General features: G+C 42.1%; 1 protein-coding gene across 2 annotated transcripts in view; it reads right to left on the reverse strand.

Annotated features, from left to right (window-relative positions):
* The window catches only part of fmnl2b (formin-like 2b), a 42,343-nt gene extending 30,245 nt beyond the window's left edge, over window positions 1-12,098 (reverse strand). The window contains exons 1-22 of one of the 2 annotated variants that reach the window (XM_061904637.1): window positions 11,472-12,098; window positions 11,196-11,279; window positions 8,425-8,505; window positions 7,503-7,579; window positions 7,352-7,435; window positions 6,947-7,090; window positions 6,748-6,874; window positions 6,537-6,613; window positions 6,330-6,423; window positions 6,153-6,227; window positions 5,928-6,038; window positions 5,683-5,832; window positions 5,510-5,611; window positions 5,148-5,368; window positions 4,853-4,956; window positions 4,561-4,749; window positions 4,384-4,404; window positions 4,049-4,173; window positions 3,523-3,725; window positions 3,222-3,456; window positions 3,074-3,142; window positions 2,918-2,998 (exon numbers count right to left, since the gene is read on the reverse strand). In XM_061904637.1, the coding sequence (XP_061760621.1) occupies window positions 2,918-2,998; window positions 3,074-3,142; window positions 3,222-3,456; window positions 3,523-3,725; window positions 4,049-4,173; window positions 4,384-4,404; window positions 4,561-4,749; window positions 4,853-4,956; window positions 5,148-5,368; window positions 5,510-5,611; window positions 5,683-5,832; window positions 5,928-6,038; window positions 6,153-6,227; window positions 6,330-6,423; window positions 6,537-6,613; window positions 6,748-6,874; window positions 6,947-7,090; window positions 7,352-7,435; window positions 7,503-7,579; window positions 8,425-8,505; window positions 11,196-11,279; window positions 11,472-11,588 (2,571 nt within the window). In that variant the 5' untranslated portion in view covers window positions 11,589-12,098. Of the gene's footprint in view, window positions 1-2,917; window positions 2,999-3,073; window positions 3,143-3,221; window positions 3,457-3,522; window positions 3,726-4,048; window positions 4,174-4,383; window positions 4,405-4,560; window positions 4,750-4,852; window positions 4,957-5,147; window positions 5,369-5,509; window positions 5,612-5,682; window positions 5,833-5,927; window positions 6,039-6,152; window positions 6,228-6,329; window positions 6,424-6,536; window positions 6,614-6,747; window positions 6,878-6,946; window positions 7,091-7,351; window positions 7,436-7,502; window positions 7,580-8,424; window positions 8,506-11,195; window positions 11,280-11,471 lie in introns of both variants that reach the window. The other variant, XM_061904636.1, reaches the window with a different exon arrangement.
* Between the last annotated feature and the right edge of the window lie 5,920 nt (window positions 12,099-18,018).

The raw sequence follows: 18,018 nt of genomic DNA on the forward strand, positions 1-18,018 counted from the left end.
TCGACATCCATTTGCTTTCGGTCCCCTAGGAAGGGGGGGTTGCCCACATATGAGGTCCTCTCCAAGGTTCTCATGGTCATCATTGTCACTGGCGTCCCACTGGGTGTGAGTTTTCCTTGCCCTTATGTGGGTTCTGCCGAGGATGTCGTAGTCATAGTTGTTTGTACAGTCCTTTGAGACATTTGTGATTTGGGGCTTTATAGATAAACATTGATTGATTGATTGATTGATTGATTGATTGATTGATTGATAAGAGTCCCTTACAGTCCCATTATCATCATAGAAATGGCCAACTCTGTCATTGTTCAAACACGATAAAGGCTTAAATAACACACATCCTAATGATAACCACAACTATAAGTGTTTGTTTTGGATGTGGTAATCAGTTGTGGACAGACAAAACCTTAAAACACGATCCGTGCTCCTGCGACGCGGCAGCGGGAATACATTATTGAGATGGAATCAGAGCAGTAAAAATGAAATGTGGGCCCTTTACTATCTCCTGTAGAACACGGTGATATGTGCCAAAGACCATACCATACCAAAGACTATTAAAATGGGACGCATTACCTCCCTGTTTGGCACTCAGCATCAAGGGTTGGAATTGGGGGTTAAATCACCCAAAAATGATTCCCGGGCGCGGCCACCGCTGCTGCCCACTGCTCCCCTCACCTCCCAGGGGGGGATCAAGGGTGATGGGTCAAATACGGAGAAAAGTTTTGCCACACTTAGTGTGTGTGTGACAATCATTTGTACTTTAACTTTAAAGCCACACATTTTGTTTATCGCAGCGACTTCCTTACCTTGCAAGGAAAAGCATCTGATTGGCTCTTGTTCATTACTGACCCCTCGCCCCCTTTTCAATGTACACCATTGATAAGCTGCGATTGGATACATTTCAAACTTGTCCCACCCATTGACAAGACGAAAATTATTATGATTGTATTTCTTTTCTGTCAACATTTTTTGCCTCGTAAACTAACATGTCAGTTACTTATTGCCTTAGTCAATGTGCCTTTGTTTTGATTACTGATCATCCTATTTTTTTTTACCTGCTCTGATGTAAAAGAATAGATCAATAAATAAAATAAAATAAACAGCTTCCAGCCCAGTTCGGGCATGGCTTACTCTGTGGGCATACTGCTCGACACACCTCCTCGGGCAAAACCAAAGAACTGACCTCAAGGATAAGATTATAGACCAGCACAAGACTAAAATGGACTACAAGTTTTACAATTAACACCTGAATGAGTCACACAAGGCGACAAGAAGACTGTGGAGAGCTCATATGACAGCAAAATAGATGGGTTTGGCTTCAAGTAAGCTGGATGTGTTTCTTTGCAGAGAAATGTTGAACAAACCAAATCTAACAACATCACTACTGTCAGACATGGAGGTGCAAATATTCTGTTTTGTAATCTTTCTCTCACCAAAACCCTTGCATCCCTGCAGACCAACTTCAAGAAAGTGCAAGTGCTACATCAAAAATAATTAACAGATCTCTGTGCTTGCCAACAATGCTATCAGCACCAGTTACTAAATTACGTTTTGTATTGGCATCAAATACTTACTTACATGGTCCAAACAGAAATTAATTTTCAATCTTTATAAACAGTATTTTTTTACACTCTCTGTTACACAGAACTATGAAATGATGCATTGTTCTCATCTTTTTAAAGGTACAACTTACTAAATCAACAAGGAATCCATCCATACATCCATTTTCTACTGCTTATTCCCTTGTGGGTCGCGGGGGGCGCTGGTGCCTATCTCAGCTACAATCGGGCGGAAGGCGGCGTACACCCTGGACAAGTCGCCACCTCATCGCAGGGCCAACACAGATAGACAGACAACATTCACACTCACATTCACACACTAGGGCCAATTTAGTGTTGCCAATCAACCTATCCCCAGGTGCATGTCTTTGGAAGTGGGAGGAAGCCGGAGTACCCGGAGGGAACCCACACAGTCACTGGAAGAACATGCAAACTCCATACAGAAAGATCCCGAGCGCAGGATTGAACCCAGGCCTATTTAGGACCTTCATATTGTGAGGCAGACGCACTAACCCCTGTTCCACCGTGCTGCCCCAACAAGAAATCAAACACTTAATTTCCTACAGTATGGACACAGAATAAAATCATCTAAGGACAGGGAGAACGTATAAACTCACATTTAAACTCCACACAGTCAATATTGTTAAGGTGGAATCAAAATGTGTGTGTGTGTGTGTGTGTGTGTGTGTGTGTGTGTGTGTGTGTGTGTGTGTGTGTGTGTGTGTGTGTGTGTGTGTGTGTGTGTGTGTGTGTGTGTGTGTATTGCATTGTTCTCATCTTTTTAAAGGTACAACTTACTAAATCAACAAGGAATCCATCCATCCATTTTCTACTGCTTATTCCCCTTGTGGGTCGCGGAGGGCGCTGGTACCTATCTCAGCTACAATCGGGCGGAAGGCGGCGTACACCCTGGACAAGTCGCCACCTCATCGCAGGGCCAACACAGATATACAGACAACATTCACACTCACATTCACACACTAGGGCCAATTTAGTGTTGCCAATCAACCTATCCCCAGGTGCATGTCTTCGGAAGTGGGAGGAAGCCGGAGTACCCGGAGGGAACCCACGCAGTCACTGGAAGAACATGCAAACTCCATACAGAAAGATCCCGAGCGCGGGATTGAACCCAGGACTATTTAGGACCTTCATATTGTGAGGCAGACGCACTAACCCCTCTTCCCCCGTGCTGCCCCAACAAGAAATCAAACACTTCATTTCCTACAGTATGGACACAGAATAAAATCATCTAAGGACAGGGAGAACGTATAAACTCACATTTAAACTCCACACAGTCAATATTGTTAAGGTGGAAATAAAATGTGTGAGTGTGTGTGTGTGTGTGTGTGTGTGTGAGTTACCAGGTCTAAGCTTTGTAGTTTGAATCCATACACAGCACCTCTCTTACTGCTGTTCATGTAATTCCCAAGCGCTAAGATGATCTGCAACAACAAACAGCAAGAAGATGTTAGGAAAAACAACACCAGGGATCCCACTCATAATGGAAACGAACTGACCTCAAGTATCTTCTTCAGTTTCTGAGACGATTTAATGGAAACGGATGCAGCAATCATGGCATGGAGTTGCTATAAGAAGATGCAACATTGTTTGACAAGACCTACTCTCTTGACAGATTTATTATTTAGTGTGAACGTTTCCTTCTACCGGTGTTAGCAGTTGCACATTGTCGCAGAAGTTGCCCATAAAGGTCATGATGGACATGCGCTGGTTGAGTCTTTCAATGCGACTGAACTGGATCATGAAGATGTCTTCGTCACTCAGAGCCTCCAAAGGTTTTCGGTCTCGCTCGTACTGACGCAGAAGCTTCACTTCGGCTTCTGTCGGCAGGAAACGCATCAGGCACTCCACAAAGTCAACTCGAACGGTCCGCAGATCAAACCTGCATGAGCAGAGTTCAAATTAGCAACATTATCTGACACGGACTCGGTTCTCATGTCAGTCGTACGTGTGGATGGCACGGCAGATGACCTCTGGGCCCTGGCCAGCCTTTCTCAGTGTGATGGCCAAGTTCTTGGCTCGGTTGGCCTCCAGCAGAGAAACTCGAGACGCAGCCTTCTGCGGAAGTTTCTGTCTGGATAGCGTTAAATCCATGGCTGGACCCTGAGCCTTTGTTTTAAAGAGCTCCTCAAAGACTTCCACATCCAAATCCTGGACACAAACAAGGTGAGTAAGAACATGCTCCGACAAGATTGAAGAATATCATAATTAGATTTGATTGGATTTTTGGCCTTTCTAGACTTTACAACGAAAACCAGTATTCATTCAGTCCACACCCCTGAAGTGATGGTAGTAAACTGGATCTGTAGACACGTTTGTACTGGGCTGGACTGACAAATATTCATTAACCTTTATGCACCCGGCCTAAGTGTCTTCCCCTAGGACACTACAGCAGGGACTGTGGCTTAGTAACCACTGTTTGGAACGCCACCTTTCGGTTTCTGTTCAACCTGATCAAACCAAACAGGTGTTACCTGCAGGATGGCTTCATCGTCAATGTCGTTAAAGACCGTGCCGTTGATCTGACTCGGTTTCAGAGCAACCCAATTCAAGACTGGCATCCGAAACTTGGTCTGGATTGGTTTCTTTATCTTCACCGCTGTGAGTATTAAGCAAACAGACCATCATTTGACAGTGATATTAATGTTTCAAACAAAGTTGGTGGTTTTAGACGCTGGCGGATAATTGGATGATGGATGGATGAGTGGCAGAATTGATTGACAGGTGGATGATGGATTGTAAAATTATGGATGGAAGAAGGGGAGAAGATGGACAGTTGTTTGACAGGTGGACAGTCAAGTAAACCTACAGAATAACTTGAGTGGTCCCTCTGACAGCAGAACAAAAAAGAACATGTGTTAGTGACGTACCAAGAAAAAAATGTTCTTAAAAGCGCCTTAGTTTTGCCTAAACCAAAAGCAAACTTACACCAAAGTAAATTTGTTGAACGACATTTCAACACATAAATATGTTTGTCTGCGCTCACCTGCCAGCCCAGAGTTGAAGATGACCGTGGGCGACCCTCCTGACCCCGGAAGTGGGGGAGCCACTGGGGGAGGAGGAGGAGGCATAGGGAGAGTGGAGGAGAGCTCGCTAGTCCGACATGGAGGGGGCGGAGGAGGTGGGGGAGGAGGGGGAGCAGGGGGTGGCGGTGCCGGGTACAACCCGTTGGACACTGTCAAGAAGAATATCCTCCTTTACTGTTCAGTGTTGTACAGGAAGTATTCCACAACAGTAATCAGTAAATATTTGCAGTGGGATTGGTGTAGTTCACTCACCCGAACCTGGCATGGGTGGCGGTGGAGGAGGCGCGGGTAGGTTTGGCATATCTAGAGCTCCCCCCATTCCTGATCCCATGGCATGATAGGCGACTGTTTCTGGGCTGGATAGAAAGTACAAATAGTTATTTGTGGTGTCCAAAGTCTAACCTGGGGGCCATTTTCAGCCCATATCTTGTTTTTGTTGGCCCGTTTGTTGGCATATTTACAAATTGAAACAATAAATAACTGTGTCTATTAGAACATTACCATAAAGGTAAAGGTCCCACTGGAAAGAAAACAACTACTACATTACCTGGGGGAGAGATTGGAGCAGGGGGGAGGTGAGGGTGAGGCACAATTGACCACACCCCCATCACCTTCCCCTCTTTGGGGTTGAGGAGCTCCAGGGCCTCCTGCTTGTTGCGCCTCCTGGGCCTGACGCTCTAGACGACTTTGACGACGGATAGTCTGGTCTTTCTCACGAACAATCCGCCGCAGTGTGTGTACCTGTGTGTTGGTGTTGGCATATACATCCTGTGCAACAGAGCAATTGTCAAATTTAATCAACCATCATCCAAAATTCCAGTAATCCAGTGAGCAGCCCTGCAATGTCATCATCTAAGTCCCCTGTGAAGTGTTTGAAGAATTGGCTTTGTTCTTAGTAACAGTACTGACTCTAAGCTGGTCCAGCTCCTTGTTGGTTTGCATCAGCTGCTTCTCAAGTTCGACGATCTTCAGCATTGCTTCGTTTTCCACATCGAGCAGACGTTCCGACATCTGAATAGAGAAAGACGGTAGCGAGTCAGAGTCGGCTGTTTCTTTATTTCTGTCTTGGCAGCTTGTCTCACGGTGCTCAGGTTCTCCTCCAACTCTTCGACTCTTTCCAGTGCAGCAGTTTTGGTCTCTGCATCTTCAAGCAGGGTCCCGACATCAAACACATTGTCCAGATATGCCTGAATCTGCACCTGCAGTCTGTCACTCTCTGTGTGCTTCACCCTCTGGTAGATGGAGGCGAGACAAGTTAATAATGTTCTTTGTTTTGCATCCTGTCCTGTTGTTATACATCCAGAAAGACTGAAGACCCTCTTGTTACCTCTAGGTGTTCATCCAGGTTTAGTTTGGTAAAGTCGTACTGCAGATGAACTCTGAAGTTCATGTCTTCCACTGAGTGGACCACAATGTTAATAAACTGCATGCAGGCCACCTAAAAATTAACAATAGGGACAAAAAAAAAAAAAAACGAGTCCTATTTAAATTCTAGATGAATGGATTGGTTGTTTGTTGTTTTCATGGTAAGACCATAGTTTATAGAGTTTACCAAGAAATCAATGTTGTCGTCTTCATTTTTGAAATGTTCCATGAGTTTCTCAAAACGCATCGACTCTGAGCACACCTGCAAAAGATAAACCAATTAACCGGTCTGCCCATCACGTTAGCTGGTGAGGCAACCCAGTAAATCGAGTGACCCTTGGCCATATTGTCTTTGAGAGGTTACCGTTTTGAAGTTGTCAAAGGCAGACAAGATAATCTCATGTCCTCCTCTGACCAAACACACCGCCGCTAACAATTCCAACACGAGAGCCTTTGTCCTGCAGGGAAAGGAGAAGTAGAGAAGTTCAGTTTGCAATTATCCAGTTTTATGTGTTTTTTATGGCTTGTTTTAAAATGTACATTGTACTTATAGTATGTGTGTTCTAGTGACCTTGCATTCCTGTTGTTGAGGCTCAGAGCAATTTCGTTGACAGCGTGTGGATGAGACATGACCATGTTGAAACCGTACTGAGAAGGAACAATCTGTGCATTAGTCTTAAGAGACATTTAGAGTTGGTTTGTTCCGATGATGTATTTTTACATCTCTAGATTCCATCCATTTCTGCAAATTCTACATACAGGAGAAACAGAGAAAGCTTCACCTGGTAGTTCATGATAGCTCGAAGACACATGATGCACACGTGGACGTCATCTTTCTTACACACCAGTCGGGAATTTTTCAGAGTGCGACTACTGGGCAGCGTGTTGGAGCGAGTCACCAACGTGGAACTACTAACAAATTGTAACATTATCAGGGATTTTACAACCTCCCAAGAGTCCTTCTCCTTTTCTCTTTATTACCTGATGGAGTGTCGTGCTGTTCTGGGTACAGAGGAAGACGGGGAAGGGAGACTGCAGTCACCATGGAGATCTTCTATGGACCGACTCCATGGAGAGTCAATAGAAGCTGCATCTCCTCCAGACTCTGACTGCTCGCCATCAAACCTGCAGAGTAAATGTTGGTCTTAGCCGACTGGACAAATAAGATGTTGCTTTACTTTTTGTTATTGACTAGTGGAGCGTGGCCCAGTGTCAGGGATGCAGTTGAACAGTTCAGAAACAGTAACAGAACAAAAGCCGTTATGAAGGTCTGACATCAAATGAGTTTAAGATTCACACTGTGAGAAAGTTGGGTCTTGAATAAACTCTAGCTTGTCAAGACTTCTCAAGATGATTGCCTGAGACCAATGAATTTTGTGGACTCACGTGACAGCATACTGTGCAAAGGACAAATACTCCACCAGAACGTCCAGACCTCGATTCTCCTCATTTAGAAACTCTCTCACCCAACTGCACACAAGAGATGAGGTCAGACACACACATAGGTCAGACAGAGACAAGCAAAATCAAATCGTACCCGATGTGGTTTGTGCGAAGAGAAATCTCAAGTTCTCGGAGTGTCTGCGTTGACTCTTGGACCCTTCTCCGGAATTTCTGCAGACGAAGACGTAGTCAGGATTAAGTGTTGGATTTTATAAAAGATCTGGATTATAAAAAAAGTAGGTTTCTTGATGTTAAAGTAAGAATATGGTAACAGCTGTCTTTCTTCAACACTTGGAAGGTTCCACACTCTTTTGAATTCACTTTTTTTTATGGTATAATGGCAAATATTCTAAGGCAAAAACAAAGAAAGTGGGTTTAAAGCAGTATTTGAAGAAGGACAATGGCGAGTGGATGTGTAGAGAAAGATATGAGAGTCACTTTTGTAAACACTCCCCAAAACTCCACATGCCAAAGTTTTTAGAGGTATCTAAAAACATCTTTGAGACGCCAAGCAAATAAATTGATTGATCGTCTGTGACAGGACCATGAAAAAGCACAAGCTTTTGATCAAGTCTGAGGCTCCTTTCAAGACTTCAGGCCTTCCGACTTTCACAATGTAAGCATAAAAAAGTTTCAGTTGTGGCCACATATGGCACCAAAGGTTCTGGCTTGAGCTTGTCCTCTCATACTGAAAATATGTGACACTTCTTCAAGCAATATCGAGAGGATCGTGTTTAATGTGTAACTGGAAAACCAACTGGTTCTGAGACTTGGGGTACTCCACAGTTGTTGTGCTGGTATTTGTAGAAGGGGAAGAAGATATGTCAACCAGGTTCTGGAAATTACAATTTGTTTTCCACAGAGGGCGTTTTTGTTGGTTTCCAGGTACCATGTAGGTGAAAGTGACGCATGTGGATGATAAACATAGAAGAGTCTTTTCACAAAGGAGCTGAGGGTTTTGGTTTTCGGTTTGACAACACACAAACACAGCGTCCATCCTTTTTTCCCAGGCTTACCTTGCGTGTGACCGCTGGGTCGAGAAATCCTCGCAGCTTCTGGATGTACGTGTGTGGAGGGTTTTTCACTTGGAATCTCTCCTACGTTTCAAACATCAAACATTATGTCATTTACCATTTACTGAAATAGTTTGTATGTTTACTTGACCCCTTAAATCCTGGGCTTAAGAGACTTGCTATTAAAAAGATCAAACAAATTCAACTTTGTGTCATGGATGATGTTGTGAAAGTAAATACAAACCCTGTTTCCACATGAGTTGGGAAATTATGTTAGATGTAAATATAAACGGAACACAATGATTTGCAAATCATTTTCAACCCATATTTAGTTGAATATGCTACAAAGACAACATATTTGATGTTCAAACTGATAAATATATATTTTTTTTCAAATAATCATGAACTTTAGAATTTGATGCCAGCAACACGTGACAAAGAAGTTGGGTAAGGTGGCAATAAATACTGATAAAGTCGAGTAATGCTCATCAAACACTTAAATGGAACATCCCACAGGTGTGCAGGCTAATTGGGAACAGTTGGGTACCATGAATGTGTATAAAAGCAGCTTCCATGAAATGCTAAGTAATTCACAAACTAGGATGGGGTGAGGGTCATCACTTTGTAAGCAAATTGTTGAACATTTTTAGAACAACATTTCTCAACGAGCTATTGCAAGGAATTTAAGGATTTTACCATCAACGGTCCGTAAAATCATCAAAAAGTTCAGAGAATCTGGAGAAATCACTGCACGTAAGCGATGATATTACGCACTTTTGATCTCACAGTCGGTATTGCATCAAAAACCGACATCAGTGTGTAAAGGATATCACCACATGGGCTCAGGAACACTTCATAAAACCACTGTCAGTAACTACAGTTGGTCGCTACATCTGTAAGTGCAACTTAAAACTCTACTATGCAATGCCAAACCTATTTATCAACAACACCAAGGCCGGAGCTCACCTAAGATGGACAGATGCAAAGTGGAAAAGTGTTCTGTGGTCTGACGAGTCCACATTTCAAATTATATATGGAAACAGAGGACGTGGTGTCCTCCAGAACAAAGAGGAAAATAAACATCTGGATTGTTATAGGCGCAAAGTTCAAAAGCCAGCATCTGTGATGGAATGGGGGTGCATTCTTGCCCAAAGCATGGGTAACTTACACATCTGTGAAGGCACCATTAATGCTGAATGGTCCATACATGTTTTGGAGCAACATATGTCCTCCAAGCAACGTTATCATGGACGCCGCTGCTTGTTTCAGCAAGACAATGCCAAGCCACGTGTTACAACAGCGTGGTTTCGTAGTAAAAGAGTGCGGGTACTTTCCTGGCCCGCCTGCAGTCCAGACCTGTTTCCCATCGACAATATGTGGCGCATTATGAAGCGTAAAATACGACAACTCGCCCCATCCTTGTTTGTGAATTACTTAGCATTTCATGGAAACTGCTTTTATACCCAATCATGGCACCCACCTGTTCCCAATTAGCCTGCACACCTGTGGGATGTTCCAAATAAGTGTTTGATGAGGATTCCTCAACTTTATCAGTATTTATTGCCACCTTTCCCAACTTTTTTGTCACGTGTTGCTGGCATCAAATTCTAAAGTTAATGATTATTTGCAAAAAATATATATATATTTATCAGTTTGAATATCAAATATGTTGTCTTTGTAGCATATTCAACTGAATATGGGTTGAAAATGATTTGTAAATCATTGTATTTTTTTTATATTTACATTTAACACAATTTCACAACTCATATGGAAACGGGGTTTGTACTTGGTTAGTATTACAGTATCTTTACTAGTGGATCAGAATAAAGGTTTTAGCCGGAGAGGAATGATACTTCAAGGGTGTTAGCTTTCAAACACTGCTAAGTCTGTTTCATTCATGTTTTGTCTTCCAAATTTATTCATGACAAATGTTGCTCTCCGACCCCTTGCTTGTTTTACACATCTGTACATTTAAATGCTCGTGCCCTGAATTGTCTTCTCTTCCTATAAAATTGCTTTTCTTGAGCTTTTGGCTAACGTTCTTCCAGTTACAGAGCATGGGTATATTGATACAAGCGTTACCATAGCAACACATGTTGCCCCCAGTACTGTAGGGCAGTGGTTCTCAAATGGGGGTACGCGTACCCCTGGGGGTACTTGAAGGTAAGCCAAGGGGTGAGATTTTTTGAAAATATTCTAAAAAAATAGCAACAATTCAAAAATCCTTTATACATATATTTATTGAATAATATTTCAACAAAATATGAATGTAAGTTCATAAACTGTGAAAACAAATGCAACAAGGCAATATTCAGTGTTGACGGCTAGATTTTTTTGTGGACATGTTCCATAAATATGGATGTTAAAGATTTCTTTTTTTGCGAAGAAATGTTTAGAATTAAGTTCATGAATCCAAAGAGGGCACTTTAAGTTGATGATTACTTCTATGTGTAGAAATCTTTATTTATAATTGAATTTTTTGAAGTTTTTAGTTATTTTTGGATCTTTTTTCCAAATAGTTCAAGAAAGACCACTAAAAATGAGCAATATTTTGCCCTGTTATACAATTTAATAAATCAGAAACTGATGACATAGTGCTGTATTTTACTTCTTCATCTCTTGTTTTCAACCAAAAATGCTTTGCTCTGATTAGGGGGTACTTGAATTAAAAAAAATGTTCATCTCTGAAAAAAGGTTGAGAACCACTGCTGTAGGGTTTAAAAGGTGAAGATGCTGCTTAGTGAGGAAAGACAAGCGTCAATCAAATCTCCTACCTGATCACAGATCAGCTCCCACTTCTTCTCGTTGTCATAGGAACGCAACAGACGCACCTTGTCTGGAGGAAGGTTCATGGAATTCTGAAATATCATTTTCCCAAAAAATACACGTTTATTTTTGATAAAACTCCCGTCCGGATCCGAGTATCCTACAGGCATCTAAAGCCGTCAGTACGGGATCTACCTGTCAACGATTAGGTATCTGGTGCACATGCAGTTGTGTAGTGTGTTCTTTCTCGGTGTGTGCATCTGTGTGAGTGTTTGAGTGGTTACCAGGGCAATGGAAAACCTCTCCTCCAGCTCGGCGGCATCAGGCATTGGGAGTCGGACTGGTGCGGCTCTGGATCGGATCACAGCCAGCTGGCTCTCCATGCTCTCCGTGTTCCCCATCACACACACACACACACACACACACACACTTCACACTCGTATGAAGAACACACCCACCACACACACACACATTCAGCACACACACACAAACATGTGGTCGGCCATCGCGCTCGAACACAACTGGAGGTGATGAAGGCCGTGTGTCCGTCCCTCCACCCCTCTGTCCTTCCTCAGGTCGCCTGTCTCTCCTCACATCCGTCCGTCAATCCTCTCGCCAGTCCTTCCGTCTGTCTGTCCTCAGATGGTGAAATGCTCCCTCCTCCTCTCCCCACCCCGTCTCACTCTTTGTCTCTGGCTCGCCACCACTGGTGATGATGTTGATCCTGCTGATGCTCAGCCGCGTGTGTGTGTTTGGTGTGTCCATATAGAAATGTGTGTGTCGCAGATCAGCCGGTTAATCCTGCCCCTCTCCTCCCCCACATGAAGAAAGCGAGTTGTTGCCACCTCCTCTTTGTCTCTCCTTCCTGGCCTCCCAGTCTTTGTTAGCTCGCTCCAGCCTTCCTCCTCCCTCTCTCCTCTGCATCCTCTCACAATGAGGGCTCTACTGCAACAAGCTCCGCCCCCCCGCAGGCTCATCCACTTCATTTAAATGTTTGAAAACGCAGCGCCGGTGTTCAAAAAAAAAAAAAGGGATTTTCAGTTCGAATCCGGATTATTTTTGATAGATACTTTTAATCTAGGGCAGCACGGTGGAAGAGAGGTTAGTGCTTCTGCCTCACAATGAGAAGGTCCTGCAGACCTGGGTTCAATCCCAGGCTCAGGATCTTTCTGTGTGGAGTTTGCATGTTCTCCCCGTGACTGCGTGGGTTCCCTCCGGGTACTCCGGCTTCCTCCCACTTCCAAAGACATGCACCTGGGGATAGGTTGATTGGCAACACTAAATTGGTCCTAGTGTGTCAAAGTTAAAGTACCAATGATTGTCACACACACACTAGGTGTGGTGATATTTGTCCTCTGCATTTGACCCATCCCTTTGATCACCCCCATCCCTTTGATCACCCCCTGGGAAATGAGGAGAGCAGTGGGCAGCAGCCGTGCCGCGCCCGTAAATAATTTATGGTGATTTAACCCCCAATTCCAACGCTTGATGCTGAGTGGCAAGCAGGGAGGTAATGGGTCCCATTTTTTCATAGTCTTTGGTATGACTCGGCCGGGGTTTGAACTCACAACCTACCGAATGTGAGTGTGAATGTTATCTGTCTATCTGTGTTGGCCCGGCGATGAAGTGGAGACTTGTCCACAGAGTACCCCGCCTTCCGTTCCAAGCCTTCCGCTCGAATGGAACTGAGAGAGGCTCCAGCACCCCCCGCCACACCAAAAGGAATAAGCGGTAGAAAATGGATGGACTTTTAATCTAGTCCAGGGGTGTCCGGGAACCTGATCCAGTTTTATCCGGCCCGCGGGATGAGTTTGCTAAGCATAAAAATGAGCAAAAATTTTTGAATGAAAGAAACTGCTGTTCTGAATGTGTCCACTGGATGTCACAATAGCAATTATTTGAATCTTTGTAGAATAGGCCAGTGGTTCTCAACCTTTTTTTTAGTGATGTACCCCCTGTGAATATTTTTTTAATTCAAGTACCCCCTAATCAGAGCATTTTTGGTTGAAAAAAAGAGATAAAGAAGTAAAATACAGCACTATGTCATCAGTTTCTGATTTATTATATTAAAATATTGCTCATTCGTAGTGGTCTTTCTTAAACTATTTGGAAAAAAATATGTAAAAATAACTTAAAACTTGTTGAAAAATAAACATGTGATTCAATTATAAATAAAGATTTTCACACATGGCTTCACGGTGGAAGAGGGGTTAGTGCGTCTGCCTCACAATACAAAGGTGCTGAGTAGTCCTGGGTTCAATCCCAGTCTCGGGATCTTTCTGTGTGGAGTTTGCATGTTCTCCCCGTGAATGCGTGGGTTCCCTCCGGGTACTCCGGCTTCCTCCCACTTCCAAAGACATGCACCTGGGGATAGGTTGATTGGCAACACTAAATTGGCCCTAGTGTGTGAATGTGAGTGTGAATGTTGTCTGTCTATCTGTGTTGGACCTGCGATGAGGTGGCGACTTGTCCAGGGTGTAGACGCCTTCCACTCGATTGTAGCTGAGATAGGCTCCAGCACCCCCCACGACCCCGAAGGTAATAAGCGGTAGAAAATGGAAGGACTTTTAATCTAGTCCGGGGGTGTCCGGGAACCTGATCCAGTTTTATCCGGCCCGCGGGATGTGTTTGCTAAGCATAAAAATGAGCAAAAATTTTTGAATGAAAGAAACTGCTGTTCTGAATGTGTCCACTGGATGTCACAATAGCAATTATTTGTATCTTTGTAGATTAGGCTACATGTGTAAAAAAACAACAACAAAAAACTACATGATGTTAGTGCACCAGTCAAGGAAAATGAGCAAACTACATAAATAACATCCTGTAATTTGATTTTTATATTATTTTTTTAACACCTATGAGAAGGTCATGCAGTCCTGGCTTCAATCCCAGACTCGGGATCTTTCTGCGTGGAGTTTGCATGTCCTTCCCGGGACTGTGTGGGTTCCCTCCGGGTATTCGGACTTCCTCCCACTTCCAAAGACATGCACCTGGGGATAGGTTGATTGGCAACACTAAATTGTCCCTAGTGTGTGAATGTTGTCTGTCTATCTGTATTGGCCCTGCGATGAGGTGGCGACTTGTCCAGGGTGTACTCCGCCTTCCGCCCGATTGTAACTGAGATAGGGACCAGGGCCCCCCTCGACCCCAAAGGGAATACGCGGTAGGAAATGGATGGAGGGATGGATGGATGGAATAATACTTCAACAAAATATGAATGTAAGTTCATAAACTGTGAAAAGAAATGTAACAATGCAATATTCAGTGTTGACAGCTAGATTTTTTTGTGGACATGTTCCATAAATATTGATGTTAAAGATTTCTTTTTTTGTGAAGAAATGTTTAGAATTAAGTTCATGAATCCAGATGGGTCTCTATTACAATCCCCAAAGAGGGCACTTTAAGTTGATGATTACTTCAAAGTGTAGAAATATTTACTTATAATTAAATCACTTGTTTATTTTTCAACAAGTTTTTAGTTATTTTTAGATCTTTTTTTTCCAAATAGTTCAAGAAAGACCACTACAAATGAGCAATATTTTGCACTTTTATACAATTTTATAAATCAGAATTTAATGACATAGTGCTGTATTTTACTTCTTTATCTATTTTTTTCAATCAAAAATGCTTTGCTCTGATTAGGGGGTACTTTAATTAAGAAAATTTTCACAGGGGGTACATCACTGAAAAAATGTTGAGAACCACTGATTTACATGACTAGGGTCACCTCCTTTTAATAGGGGGATTACAAAGGCAGATTTCCAATCCAAGGGGGATTTCATTTGAAATTAGAGTAAAGTTAAAATGAGAGTCGGTGGTTCAGCTATAATTTCAGCTGCCAACTTTAAAAAGAGCGGCTCCAACTTATCTGAGCCAGCTGGCTTTCTAGGTTTAAGTTGTTTTAGAGCCCTCATGACCTCTGTTGTGGTAAAGGGCGTAAAGTTAAAAACCTGGGTATTTTCAACGGTTCTTTTCGGAGTTAGCGGAACTTCAGTGGAGTTGTCAGAATTATAGAGAAAACCAGAGGAAATAAAATTGTTATTAAAATGACGACCCATTTCTCTTCTGTCACTTACTTTGACACCATTAACAAGTATATTGTCATGTTTTGTGGTCAGGTTCTGTTTGGTTTTGGATTCATTTTGCACTCTTGTTCGTTTTTGTCACCATGACAACTCATTAGTTTTCACCTGTCATGTCACGCACCTGATTCACTTGGACTCATGCAGCTGTTAATCACCACAGCACTATTCAAGCCTGCAGTTGCCAGGCAGGCAGCCTGGCGACATCACCCTGTACACACCCTTGTTACCCATGCTGAAGATCCATGCTCTTTTCTTGTTCCACGTAAGTTTTCGTTATTCATGCCATAGTTCGCAAGTTTTGTTTTATGTCCATAGTTTATGTTATAGTAACAGTTTTTGTTTTCATAGACAAGTTTTGTACCTCCGCTGAGAGCGCCTTTCGTTTGTTCCTGCGTTAAATTTGTTCCCCGCCTTGTGCGCGCCCTTTTGTTTGGTATTTTTTGAGTGATTAATTGAAAAATGTCTACCTTCACGCCATGTCCGGTCCAGTCGATTTGCACCACGGGAAAACAAACCACACCATAGTCCACGTCATGACATATACTAGGCGGGAGACTTACTGAATTACAGCAGGCGGATAAAGATTCGATGATTTTCCAAAACTTCTTTGGATGTTTGAGGTTTGGAGTTGTTGTGGAGAAATAAAATTCTGATTTGATTTTCCGAAGGAGAGAGGTCAATTGATTTCTTAATTGTCTAAAATTCAACCAATCTGCTTCTAACCCTGACCCTCTAGACATGCAATACATCTGACAGGTCCGATGTAAATCAATGATTGTCACGTACCTTTAACCCTACATTTTCTAAAAGGGGCATGTTTGTTCACTCTCCTCAAGAAGTTTTCGTGAAAATATTTCCAAGCCAGTTCAACGTTATCAAAAAGAGCAATTATATCCCAATTCAAAAGATGCAAGCTTGCGTCTCCAATAATTTCATATTACGTTTTTCAATAAGACGAGGCTTGCTTTTAGGAATCCTTGTGTCTCACACTACTGCAATCACACAATAATCACTCACATCATTAGCGAAAACAGCAGATGCAACACATTTAAAGGGCATATTTGTCAGAATTAAGTCAATGAGTGTAGCTTTTTGAGGGCATTTAGGATTAGGTCTTGTAGGGGAGTTAATTAATTGTGTTAAATTTTGAGATTCACACTGTGCTTTCAAAGAGTCAGACACAGATGTGAGTCAGTCCCAGTTCAAATCACCAACCATTAATATTTTATTGTATTTCAGTTGAGACAGAAGCTTCAAAAAAGTAGATAGGGAATTACTGTGGGCAGATGGAGGCCTATAAAACCCCACTACCAAAACATGGTGATTTGTATCTAATTCAATTTCAAGTGCTAACAGTTCAAGTTCTTTACTTATTGATTCAGAGAGCACTGATATAACATCAAACATCTGCTTAGTATATATGGCAACTCCACCACCGTTTCTTTGTCGGTCAGTACGATAGACATTATAGCCATGAATGTAAATATCTTTATCAAACACAGATGGTTTAAGCCAAGTCTCAGATAAGACTAGCATTTGTTGAGTTTATCCAGATCTTTATCATATCCAGTAGGGCTGCGAATCTTTGGGTGTCCCACGATTCGATTCAATATCGGTTCTTGGGGTCACGATTCGATTCAAAATATATTTTTCTTCAATTCAACACGATTTTCAATTCAAAAACGATTTTTTTTCCCGATTTAAAAGGATTTTCTATTCATTCAATACATAGGATTTCAGCAGGATCTACCCCAGTCTGCTGAAATGCAAGCAGAGTAGTAAATTTTTGTAAAAAGCTTTTATAATTGTAAACGACAATGTTTTACCAACTGATTGCAATAATGTCAATTTGTTTTAACTATTAAACGAACCAAAAATATGACTTATTTTATCTTTGTGAAAACATTGGACACAGTGTGTTTTCAAGCTTATGAGATGCGATGCAAGTGTAAGCCACTGTGACACTCTTGTTCCTTTTTTTATTATTTGTATAAATGTCTAATGATAATGTCAATGAGGGATGTTTAATCACTGCTATGCTGAAATTATAACTAATATTGATACTGTTGTTGATAATATTCATTTTTGTTTCACTACTTTTGGTTTGTTCTGTGTCGTGTTTGTGTCTCCTCTCAATTGCTCTGTTTATTGCAGTTCTGAATGTTGCTGGGTCACGTTTGGTTTTGGAATTGGATTGCATTGTTATGGTATCGCTGTGTAGTGGTTTGTTGGATTGATAAAAAAAAAAATTTAAATCGATTTTTTAAAAATGAGAATCGATTCAAATTCGAATCGATTTTTTCCCACACCCATAATACCCAGTTTAGGGAGTAAACTCCAAACATTGATTTGAATAATCCCAAGACCAGATCTAGTTTTAAAATCCGCAGGTGTAAAACATTGTGTAGGTCGGCGGTCGGCAGCCCGCGGCTCTTTAGCGCCGCCCTAGTGACTCTCTGGAGCTTTTTAAATTCGTATGAAAAATGGAAAAAGGGGAGGAAAAAAACCATAAAATATATATATTTTTTTTATATAGTTTCTGTAGGAGGACAAACATGACACAAACCTCCCTAATTCTTATAAAGCACACTGTTTTTTAGTAAACATGCTTCACTGATTCGAGTATTTGGCAAGCGCCGTTTTGTCCTACTAATTTTGGCTGTCTTGAACTCACCATAGTTCGTTTACATGCATAACTTTGTCCGACTTTTTAAGACATGTTTTATGCCACTTCTTTTTCCGTCTC

The sequence above is a fragment of the Nerophis ophidion genome, linkage group LG06 (assembly GCF_033978795.1).
Source record: "Nerophis ophidion isolate RoL-2023_Sa linkage group LG06, RoL_Noph_v1.0, whole genome shotgun sequence".
NCBI classification, from domain to species: Eukaryota; Metazoa; Chordata; class Actinopteri; order Syngnathiformes; family Syngnathidae; genus Nerophis; species Nerophis ophidion.